This window comes from Schistocerca gregaria, chromosome 10 (assembly GCF_023897955.1).
Source record: "Schistocerca gregaria isolate iqSchGreg1 chromosome 10, iqSchGreg1.2, whole genome shotgun sequence".
Lineage (NCBI taxonomy): Eukaryota > Metazoa > Arthropoda > Insecta > Orthoptera > Acrididae > Schistocerca > Schistocerca gregaria.
Window position 1 is genome coordinate 91,487,548 of NC_064929.1, and position 12,735 is coordinate 91,500,282.

General features: G+C 39.8%; 1 protein-coding gene across 3 annotated transcripts in view; it reads right to left on the bottom strand.

The window, feature by feature from the left end:
• LOC126293727 (pre-mRNA-splicing factor 18) overlaps positions 1–12,735 on the bottom strand; it is a 115,503-nt gene that overhangs the window by 80,924 nt on the left and 21,844 nt on the right. For all 3 annotated transcript variants that reach the window (XM_049987050.1, XM_049987049.1, XM_049987051.1), the window contains exon 3: positions 5,606–5,908. In XM_049987050.1, the coding sequence (XP_049843007.1) occupies positions 5,606–5,908 (303 nt within the window). The remainder of the gene's footprint in view (positions 1–5,605; positions 5,909–12,735) is intronic.

Genomic DNA, 12,735 nt, shown 5'->3' on the forward strand with positions numbered 1-12,735 from the left:
ACATTGAATTTTCAAAAATATCTTCAACTTTTGTAGTCCTTTCTTCCTCAGATGCATGTAATATTACGGTGTGTTGATAATTTTTACTTGTGGACTGTCTGACAGCATAATCCTGTGGAATGTGGAAAAAAACTGCAAAATGGCATTCATAAGAAGAAGACCAACACCAAAAATGCAACAGGAGCGTAATATGTAAGAAATAGTCCATGCAACCTGTAATTACAGTTCAAAACATTACTAGTTAATAGGAAATACCAACCACCAGAACTGTTTGTAACTTATAGGTACAGTGACAAAACCTACATCTACATCTACATCTACATCCATACTCCGCAAGCCACCTGACGGTGTGTGGCGGAGGGTGCCCTGAGTACCTCTATCAGTTCTCCCTTCTATTCCAATCTCGTATTGTTCGTGGAAAGAAGGATTGTCGGTATGCTTCTGTGTGGACTCTAATCTCTCTGATTTTATCCTCATGGTCTCTTTGCGAGATATACGTAATAGGGAGCAATATACTGCTTGACTCTTCGGTGAAAGTATGTTCTCGAAACTCCGATAAAAAGCCCGTACCGAGCTACTGAGTGTCTCTCCTGCAGAGTCTTCCACTGGAGTTTATGTATCATCTCTGTAACGCTTTCGCGATTACTAAATGATCCTGGAACGAAGCGCGCTGCTCTCCGTTGGATCTTCTCTATCTCTTCTATCAACCCTATCTGGTACGGATCCCACACTGTTGAGCAGTATTCAAGCAGTGGGCAAACAAGCATACTGTAACCTACTTCCTTTGTTTTCGGATTGCATTTCCTTATGATTCTTCCAATGAATCTCAGTCTGGCATCTGCTTTACCGACAATCAACTTTATATGATCATTCCATTTTAAATCACTCCTATTGCGTACTCCCAGATAATTTATGGAATTAACTGCTACCAGTTGCTAACCTGCTTTTTTGTAGGTAAATGATAAGGGATCTATGTATTCGCAGCACATTACACTTGTCTACATTGAGATTCAATTGCCATTCCCTGCACCATGCGTCAATTCGCTGCAGATCCTCCTGCATTTCAGTACAATTTTTCATCGTTGCAACCTCTCAATACACCACAGCATCATCTGCAAAAAGCCTCAGTGAACTTCTGATGTCATCCACAAGGTCATTTATGTATATTGTGAATAGCAACGGTCCTATGACACTCCCCTGCAGCACACCTGGAATCACTCTTACTTCGGAAGACTTCTCTCCATTGAGAATGACATGCTGCGTTCTGTTATCTAGGAACTCTCAATCCAATCACACAATTGGTCTGATAGTCCATATGCTCTTACTTTGTTCATTAAACGACTGTGGGGAACTGTATCGAACACCTTGCGGAAGTCAAGAAACACGGCATCTACCTGTGAAGCCGTGTCTATGGCCCTCTGAGTCTCGTGGACGAATAGCGTGAGCTGGGTTTCACACGACCGTCTTTTTCGAAACCCATGCTGATTCCTACAGAGTAGATTTCTAGTCTCCAGAAAGGTCATTATACTCAAACATAATACGTGTTCCAAAATACTACAACTGATCGACGTTAGAGATATAGGTCTATAGTTCTGCACATCTGTTCGACGTCCCTTCTTGAAAACGGGGATGACCTGTGCCCTTTTCCAATCCTTTGGAACGCAAGAAGGGGGCCAAGTTCCTTCGCGGACTCTGTGTAAAATCGAACTGGTATCCTATCAGGTCCAGCGGCCTTTCCTCTTTTGAGCGATTTTAATTGTTTCTCTATCCCTCTGTCTATTTCGATATCTACCATTTTGTCATCTATGCGACAATCTAGAAAAGTAGCTACAGTGCTGTGAAACAACTTTGGAAGAAGACATTTAGTATTTCGGCCTTTAGTCTGTCATCCTCTGTTTCAGTACCATTTTGGTCACGGAGTGTCTGGACATTTTGTTTTTATCCACCTACCGCTTTGACATACAACCAAAATTTCTTAGGATTTTCTGCCAAGACAGTACATAGAACTTTACTTTCGAATTCATTGAACGCCTCTCGCATAGCCCTCCTCACACTACATTTCGCTTTGGCTATGTTGATGTTTGCTGTGAAGTTCCCTTTGCTTCCGCAGCAGTTTTCTAACTCGGTTGTTGCACCGCGGTGGCTCTTTTCCATCTCTTACAATCTTGCTTGGCACATACTCATCTAATGCATATTGTACGATGGTTTTGAACTATGTCCACTGATCCTCAACACTATCTGTACTTGAGACAAAACTTTTGTGTTGAGCCATCAAGTACTCTGAAATCTGCTTTTTGTCACATTTGCTAAACAGAAAAATCTTCCTACCTATTTTAATATTTCTATTTAAGACTGAAATCATCGATGCAGTAACCACTTTATGATCGCTGATTCCCTGTTCTGCATTAACTGATTCAAATAGTTCGGGTCTGTTTGTCACCAGAAGGTCTAATATGTTATCGCCACGAGTCGGTTTTCTGTTTAACTGCTCAAGGTAGTTTTCAGATAAAGCACTTTAAAAAATTTCACTGGATTCTTTTTCCCTGCCGCCCGTTGTGAACGTTTGAGCCTCCCAGTCTATATCCGGCAAATTAAAATCTACACCCAGAACTATAACATGGTGGGGAAATCTATTCGAAATATTTTCCAAATTATTCTTCAGGTGCTCAGCCACAACAGCTGCTGAGCCCGGGGGCCTATAGAGACATCCAATTACCATGTCTGAGCCTGCTTTAACCGTGACCTTCATCCAAATCATTTCACAATTCAGATCTCCGTGAATTTCCTTCGATACTATTGCACTTCTTATCACTATAAACACGCCTCCCCCTTCACTGTCCAGCCTGTCTCTGCGGTATACATTCCAATCTGAGTGTAGGATTTCATTACTGTTTACGTCTTTTACGTCTGGTTTCAGCCAACTTTCTGCCCCTAGTACTATATTGGCGTTGTGACCGTTTATTAATGAGAGCAGTTCTGGGACCTTTCTATAGACGCTCCTGCAGTTTACTATTAGCACATTAATATTATAATTCCCTGTTGCATTTTGCCTACTCCTACCTTGCCGCATCTCACGAGGCGTCTTGTCGAACCTAGGGAGGGAATGTAAATTAAATAGCAAGCATTTGTACATATTCCAGGCCACTGATGATGCCTTGCAGAAAATAAAGGCAAAACACGTATGGCACTAAAATTGTGTTTTATTCAGTTGCTGTCAGACGGTGCACAAGTAAAAATTATCAACATACCGTAATTTCAAAAATATGTTCATCTTGTAGCGCACAGCTTTCTGAAAAGTCTTAAACATAAAACACACGTGGCCGAGGAAATGTAAGACATGTTATTTGGTCGTAAGTGTGTCAAAGCGCAGTGCTTCTCTTCATACGGCATTCTTCTATCGCACGTCACTATATTTCGCTCTGTGGAATTGAAACGTGTATATTTTGTAATGGATGCCATCAAACTATATTCAGAACAGTGGAAATTAAAATGTCCTGTGGTGTCTCTCCTGCTCCCAGCTGGCCGGTTTGACAGCCTGCATCTCTTTAAAAAAATCTTGCAATAATTCATCCGCTCAGCTCGTTTAGCTTTGTCCCCTTTTGTCTGCGCAAAGTTTATTTCTAGATTAGACCAACGTGCGCGGGATGCTAGGCACTTTGTGAAACAAGTTTTCTTTGCTCAATAATATGAATTTGGCGCCCCCTTTTCTCAGTAGCATCTAGTTGCTTGCTGTGACTGCTTGCACAGCCAACAGCCACATTCCTGTAGCCAGAAGTGGGAGAATCTACTACTCAAACGCAACCTAACTGAGCTTGCTCAGGAGCCCGCTCGTAACTGCTCAAAGAAACCTAATGTAAACAGTTGTGACTTCATGCTCATTGGAGGCAATTTGTTGTTATGAAGCATTGCACACACTTTCTAAAGCCTTTGACACATTTTGCTGTTGGCAGACATTTGCACGAGCACTGTGTGTCGTCATCGTTGTATATGGCGCACTTCCTTTGCAATTCAAGTTATTTTAGTTTTTTCTCTCTTTTATGTTTCATTGTTGAAGTATTATTCTGCAACAGCGAGATACAGTAATATCCTTTGTTAGAGTATCAGTTCTTACCAGTCAAAACTACGAACATTTAACAGAAAACTAAAACAATGAAAAATTCCCGGAATTATAAAAAATTCCCAGGTATTCCCGGTTTTATACTGCATGAAAAAATTCCCGGGTTTTTCCCGGATCTCCCGATTGTCCCGGGTTGTACACGCTCATTTCACCCCCACCAACCAGGCATCAAATTTGTCTTTATGTGAAAAACTGAGATAGCATAGTTTTAACCTCCTTACTTGTTGTTTTACCATAAAGAAGACATGATTAAAGGACACTCATATGTAGCTTTTGCCCACAGCCTTTGACAGTAAACACACACACACACACACACACACACACACACACACACACAAAAGCGAACACACATCGCTTACACACGACAGCGAACTTTAGTATCAGGCCTACCTGGAGTTTCCATTGTTCGATTATTTATTCTTTTTGTACTCTTACTAGAAGGGACAGATTTTTCAAGAGGTACGCCCTGTTTCTTCATAGTTGAAATTTTTTGTCCCAGTAAAATGTTTCTGCTCTTTACAGCAGCCAATTCCTTCTTCAAATCCTTAATTTCATTCTCTTTTATTTTGACTATCAAATCAAAGGAAATTCCAATGTTAATTTACTTATCCAGTTTTGTTTTCTCGGGAGCCAAAAATTCAGATGTTTCAAGAGCCCTTTTTTGCATCCCTCTTCCTCACTGCTCTGAGGTTAGTGTGATGTTCTCTTTCCACTATGTTGTCTTCTGTGTGGGGCAGAACCTGGAGCACCAGGTTTACTTGCACAACAGTTAGCTATTTTCTGGGTTCAAACTGCATCTGGCTTCAGCAACTTCCTCGTAGGTAAATCAAGGAACTCATTTCGTATGTCCTGTTTGCAATCCTGCGGTTGAAAATGTTCGGAACACATCTTTGCATTTTTAATATTGATATTCTCCTCACATTTACAAGGAGACAACCATTCACGTCAGAGTTCTATGTCTCTCAGAAACTGATGGTAAAAATGCCCTGGGTTCTGTGCCCAGAGCTACTACACTTAAAAAGGCACAATACAATGTGTTTATGCACATTTCACTCGGAAAATACTGTAAACAGCTCACAGGACTAGAAAAAATATCGCTTTGTCACAAACAACACTCAAAGAAATGAGATAACAGCATTAGTGACAATGGCGCGAGTCTCGTGAACACTACTGTGCAGTAGGCGTCCAGTCACGTCAGGTCTCGCTGTGCCGGGTGAACGGGAAACGCGCGCGAACTGGAATATAACCCCAGCAGGAGAGCAAATATCAAAGCTTCTATGTTGTGACAAATGTACAAACTAAACTAGTGACATGGCAAATTAGCCACATCTCGGGTGCACTACTGACGTTACAAAGATGGGCTGTAATGCAAGAAATAATTTATTTAGAACCCCCAACGACAAGCTCCTATTTCACCAGTAAAACTAACACTAAATTCCACCTTAAGCAAACAATCAATAGTGGAAGCGGATGCTTCCGGCGAGAGACCTGAGTCTGGGTGTATGTGGCACAGGCCAGCTTTCCCCGCACAGTCATCTTCTCAGCCTGCGACCGGCTGTTCAGCTGGTGGCCCCACATCTTTAGCAGGAACTGGATGAAGTGCGTGATGACCTGCATGTCGAGCTCGCGGTCGCCCTTGCCGAGATCCACAGCCATGCGCTGAATCTCCTCGTAGCTCACGCCGTCGTCCTGCACTTTCACGTCATTCGACGAGGTTCCGCCCTCCCTGCTGCCGTGCTCGTCCGTGCCGCGGGACGACGCGAGGATCTCGTCGAGAAATGCTTGGTCCACCTGTGTGACATATTACTGTAATGTGTTTGTATTCTACTTACGATGTGTAAATGATGTTCTTTCCAAATTTATGAGCTAAACATTTACTCAGTTTTCAATGAAAATACCAGCTGTTAGTTTCTTCAGTAATTAGTTGTCTTTAAACTGCAAGACCACTGTCAGACAATATTATATACAAATAAGCAACAGAAAAATCTGTCACCGTATTTACTAATTAAAGGTGTGCAGATGTTCATAAAGTGTGTCCAAAGTGTTACTTGTGATAAAGTAAAACACACACACACGCACACACACACACACACACACACACACACACACAAATACGTAACATCCAGTAATTTTATGTAACATTCGGTAATAAAAGAGCAGCAGATCATAGTCCATTCTCTGCTGGAAGACACTTCTATTAAAGACTGTCAAATAATATAAAACTGTTAAATGGAGATGTATTTAAGAGAAAATTAAAGCAACTATTAACTGCTAAATATTTCTACTCCACCAAGGATTTTTTATGTTGTGTATAATTTATCTTTCTTTCTGAACTCATATTAATGTTTAAATGTTCATAAACAGACTATGTCTACAACTGTAAAAGTTATTATGGACAAATAAACTATTTATTTATTTATTTATTTATTTATTTTACACAATAAACGTTAATGTACAGTACTGTTGACTAGAGCACACAATTTGAACTATTTAAGCCACTAGGGATAAAATAGTGAAAATAGTAAGAGAAGTACTTTTGAGAAAAAAAGTATTTGTTAATATCTAATTTAAATGTCTGGAGGGCAGTTTACCTAATTTCTATGTGTAGGTTCCGCTGCAGAATCTAAGAGTGGCAATTTACGCCAAGTAATATGTTTCACTAAAAAGAGTTGATATGTGAAAATATTGTAACAACAAAATATTTGAACATTTTGCAGGGTAGTTTAAATTTTCAAGGAAAAACTTCTCATTATAAGTTCCTCTGATTTCCCAGTTCTGATGACAGAGTTTTCCTCTCCAGACTTGAAGCTGCACTATGCTTGGTTCTTAAGAGCAACATGAAGTTGATTTTATGTTTTTTATGTTGTTGTTGTTGTTGTTGTTGTTGTTCTTGTTGTTGTTGTGGTCTTCAGTCCTGAGACTGGTTTGATGCAGCTGTCTGTGCTACTGTATCCTGTGCAAGCTTCTTCATCTCCCAGTACTTACTCCAACCTACATCCTTCAGAATCTGCTTAATGTGTTCTCTCTTGGTCTCCCTATTTGATTTTTACCCTCCACGCTGCCCTCCAATGCTAAATTTGTGATCCCTTGATGCCTCAGAACATGCCCTACCAACCGGTCCCTTCTTCTTGTCAAGTTGTGCCACAAACTCCTCTTCTCCCCTATTCTATTCAATACCTCCTCATTAGTTATGTGATCTACCCATCTAATCTTCAGCATTCTTCTGTAGCACCACATTTTGAAAGCTTCTATTCTCTTCTTGTCCAAACTATTTATCACCCATGTTTCACTTCCATACATGGCTACACTCCATACAAATACATTCAGAAACAACTTCCTCACATTTAAGTCTGTACTCGATGTGAACAAATTTCTCTTCTTCAGAAACGCTTTCCTTGCCATTGCAAGTCTACATTTTATATCCTCTCTACTTCGACCATCATCAGTTATTTTGCTCCCCAAATAGCAAAACTCCTTTACTACTTTAAGTGTCTCATTTCCTAATCTAATTCCCTCAGCATCACCCGACTTAATTCGACTACATTCCATTATCCTCGTTTTGCTTTTGTTGATGTTCATCTTATACCCTCCTTTCAAGACACTGTCCATTCTGTTCAACTGCTCTTCCAAGTCCTTTGCTGTCTCTGACAGAATTACAATGTTATCGGCGAACCTCAAAGTTTATATTTCTTCTCCATTGATTTTAATACCTACTCCGAATTTTTCTTTTGCTTCCTTTACTGCTTGCTCAATATACAGATTGAATAACATTGGGGAGAGGCTACAACCCTGTCTCACTCCCTTCCCAACCACTGCTTCCCTTTCATGTCTCTCGGCTCTTACAACTGCCATCTGGTATTTGTAAAAAAAGTATTTTACCCCCGATACCTTTAGAATGTGAACGTATGTATTCCAGTCAACAGTGTCAAAAGCTTTCTCTAAGTCTACAAATGCTAGAAACGTAGGTTTGCCTTTCCTTAATCTTTCTTCTAAGATAAGGCGTTAGGTCAGTATTGCCTCACGTGTTCCAACATTTCTACGGAATCCAAACTGATCTTCCCCGAGGTCAGCTTCTACTAGTTTTTCCATTCGTCTGTAAAGAATTTGTGTTAGTATTTTGCAGCTGTGGCTTATTAAACTGATTGTTCGGTAATTTTCACATCTGTCAACACCTGCTTCCTTTGGGATTGGAATTATTATATTCTTCTTGAAGTCTGAGGGTATTTGCCTGTCTCATACATCTTGCTCACCAGATGGTAGAGTTTTGTCAGGAGTGGCTCTCCCAAGGCCGTGAGTAGTTCTAATGGAATGTTGTCTACTCCTGGGGCCTTGTTTCGATTCAGGTCTTTCAGTGCTCTGTCAAACTCTTCACTCAGTATCGTATCTCCCATTTCATCTTCAGCTACATCCTCTTCCTTTTCCATAATATTATCCTCAAGTACATCACCCTTGTATAGACCCTCTATACAGGGTGTTACAGAAAGGTACGGCCAAACTTTCAGGAAACATTCCTCACACACAAAGAAAGAAAATATGTTATGTGGACATATGTCCGGAAACGCTAACTTTCCATGTTAGAGCTCATTTTATTATTTCTCTTCAAATAACATTAATCATGAAATGGAAACACACAGCAACAGAACGTACCAGGGTGACTTCAAACACTTAGTTACAGGAAACGTTCAAAATGTCCTCGGTTAGCGAGGACACATGCATCCACCCTCCATCGCACGGAATCCCTGTTGCGCTGATGCAGCCCTGGAGAATGCGGTATTGTACCACAGCCCTCCACAATATGTGCACGAAGTGTCTCTACATTTTGTACCAAGGTTGTGTAGACAAGAGCTTTCCAATGCCCCCATAAATGAAAGTCCAGAGGGTTGAGGTCAGCAGACTGTGGAGGCCATGGAATTGGTCCACCTCTACCAATCCATCGGTCACCGAATCTGTTGTTGAGAAGTGTACGAACACTTCGACTGAAATGTGCAGGAGCTCCATCGTGCATGAACCGCATGTTGTGTCGTACTTGTAAAGGCACATGTTCTAGCAGCACAGGTAGAGTATCCCGGAAGAAATCATGGTGGTGAATCGAAGAAGCACAGTACATACTGACTTAACTAAAATGAGCTCGAACATGGAAATTAAGCCTTCCAGACACATGTCCACATAACATCTTTTCTTTATTTGTGTGTGAGATATGTTTCCTGAAAGTTTGGCCGTACCTTTTTGCAACACCCTGCATACTCCTTCCACCTTTCTGCTTTCCCTTCTTTTCTTAGAACTGGGTTTCCATCTGAGCTCTGGATATTCATACAAGTGGTTCTCTTTTCTCCAGAGGTCTCTCTAATTTTCCAGTAGCCACTATCTATCTTACCCTTAGCAAGATAAGTCTCTACATCCTTACATTTGTCCTCTAGCCATCCCTGCTTAGCAGTTTTGCACTTCCTGTCGATCTCATTTTTGAGACATTTGTATTCCTTTTTGCCTGCTTCATTTACTGCATTTTTACATTTTCTCCTTTCATCAATTAAATTCAATATCTCTTCTGTTACCCAAGGATTTCTACTAGCTCTCGTATTTTTACCTACTTGATCGTCTTCTGCCTTCACTACTTCATCCCTCAGAGCTACCCATTCTTCTTCTACTGTATTTCTTTCCCCCATTCCTGTCAATTGTTCCCTTATGCTCTCCCTGAAACTCTCTACAACTTCTGGTTTAGTCAGTTTATCAAGGTCCCATCTTCTTAAATTCCAACTTTATTGCAGTTTCTTCAGTTTTAATCTACAGTTTATAACCAATAGATTGTGGTCAGAGTCCACATCTTCCCCTGGAAATATCTTACAATTTAAATCCTGGTTCCTAAATCTCTGTCTTACCATTATATAATCTATCTGATACCTTTTAGTATTTCCAGGGTTCTTCCATGTATACAACCTTCTTTCATGATTCTTAATGAAGTGTTAGCTATGATTAATTTATGCTCTGTGCAAAATTCTACCAGACGGCTTCCTCTTTCATTTCTTACCTCCAATCCATATTCACCTACTATGTTCCAGTCACCCACGACTATTAAATTTTCGTCCCCGTTCACTATCCTGAATAATTTCTTTTATTTCATCACACATTTCATCAATTTTTTCATCATCTGCAGAGCTAGTTGGCATTTAAACTTGTACTACTGTAGTAGGCGTGGGCTTCGTGTCTATCTTTACCACAATAATACGTTCACTATGCTGTTTGTAGTAGCTTACCCGCATTCCTATTTTCCTATTCATTATTAAACCTACTCCTGCATTACCCCTATTTGATTTTGTGTTTATAACCCTGTATTCACCTGACCAAAAGTCTTGTTCCTCCTGCCACCGAACTTCACTAATTCCCACTATATCTAACTTTAACCTATCCATATCCCTTTTTAAATTTTCTAACCTATCTGTCTGATTAAGGGATGTGACATTCCACGCTCCAATCCGTAGAACACCAGTTTTCTTTCTCCTGATAACGACGTCCTCTTGAGTAGTCCCCGCCTGGAGATCCGAATGGGGGACTATTTTACCTCTGGAATATTTTACCCAAGAGGATGCCATCATCAGTTAACCATACAGTAAAGCTGCATGCCCTCAGGAAAAATTACGGCTGTAGTTTCCCCTTGCTTTCCAATATTAACGTTTTCACTGACTCTCCAGAGGAAATAATGTTAAAGGATTTACTTGGATCTTACAACTTTGTACAGACAGTATACTTTCCATGTAAGTGACTTCCTAGACTGTTCTCTGGCTGATGAGCACAATGTAAGAAAAAAAATCAAACAATAGATTTAGAGATACGAGTCCACCTGCAACCAGGCATTTAAAGTCAATCTCGCAAGGCAAACTTGGCAAAAAGTCAAGAATACAGATGATTCAATCAACCTTTATATTTGTTGAAAACGTTACCTCTTTCTCTGGCAGTTCTTTCAGATCAAAAAATGGCAGGCAGATGCACAGTACTAATAGGCAACTGGGCTGAATAATGGCATTAAAGTATAATTCAGGAGACAACAGGAGCTGCATTATAATATGAAGGAAAGTCAGAGCACAGCAACAGAATTTCACAAAGTGCTGAGGAATGTCATCAAACACACTAAAGTAATTAATTACACCAAGAGAACAGAAAGCTCTAAGGGCAAATTTAAAACTATATGGTCAATTATGAAATATGTGTCAGGGCAGAGAGTGGGTGCTCAACATAGTACATCTCTCTTCTATGAGAATGACTGTGATACAGAGTTGTGTAAAATATGTAATAATTACATCTTGTCAATAGTCGTCAAGTTAAACCAAAATATTATCGAAACAGATGAATACAGAGAAACTCTTAATAGATCTTTTCTGAGACATCTACAGCGCATGCAGTACAGGAAACAAGGAATGATCAAACTGAAAAAAATATTATATTCACTAAAGACTCTCATGAGTATGATGAAATCTCAAGTAGGTTTATAAAGATCAGAGCACCATAGTACAGTTCTGTACATTGTTGCCAGTGCAGTGTGTCTCTTAGGGATGGTTAACTTGTTCAGAGACTGAGATATTTGTTAGTGAAATCGCTCTGTAAAAAGTGTGTGTGAGAGAATGTAGACCGTTGCCAGCAACACCCCCCCCTTTTTTTTCTAACAATGTTTTCAAAAGTTTTTAAGAAAGTGATGTATAGGAAGGTAGTTGCATATCCAGTACACATAATTTGCTGCCATATGCACTGTTTGTTTTCAGGAAAGGTAGTCTTTTCTTAGTAATTTTATTTTTACACAAAAGCCTGTATTTTAATCTACATAATTCCCACCAATACTATTGCACTTATTATATTGTACAAACTGCTTTTGAAAACCATCCTCATAGAAATCTGCTGCCTGATCCATAAAGTACACTTCCTGACACTTGAGGAAACTCATCACATAACACTGAATTTCTAAAGCATACGTTCTCTATCACTTTTTCCTCAACTTTCTGCACCAAATTGTCTGTAAAGACTGAAGGTCCCCCCATCGTGCCTCATCATACACATTCCTACTGCCGTATTTAAAATCTCTTGCTTACTTCTATACCACCCGATCACTCATAATGATTTCTCCATACACTTCACTGGTCTGACAGTGAATTTATGCCACTTTCACACCCTTAGCACTAAGAAAATAAATCACATCACATATTTTTCAAACTCTCCCAAACAAACTTAAACACAATGAACACTGGTGGGATTACATAGAAAAATAGATTAAATTACAGGCTTTCATGCAACAGTAAAATTGGTACGAAAAGTCTACATTTTTATTTTTATTTCAAAATAGTGCTCATTTAAAAAGAACACCTCACAAATGATGTAGGTGATAGAGAAGTCAGTAACACTGGCATATGGCTTTCAGGGAAGAGATAAATGTTTAACTGCAACAAAACACAATCCATAAAGTCTCTGGCACTAAACTCCCTTTTTTTTTATTAATTAAAAACAGACCATTTTAGTGCCTCAAAGCGATGAAACAGTCAATCATTTTTAAATTCTTAGAATGGGCAATAGATGGAAGGTGTTCTTGGAAGTGTCGTGTTCAAGATTTTGAGAAGGAACTGAATGCTGCTAACTTC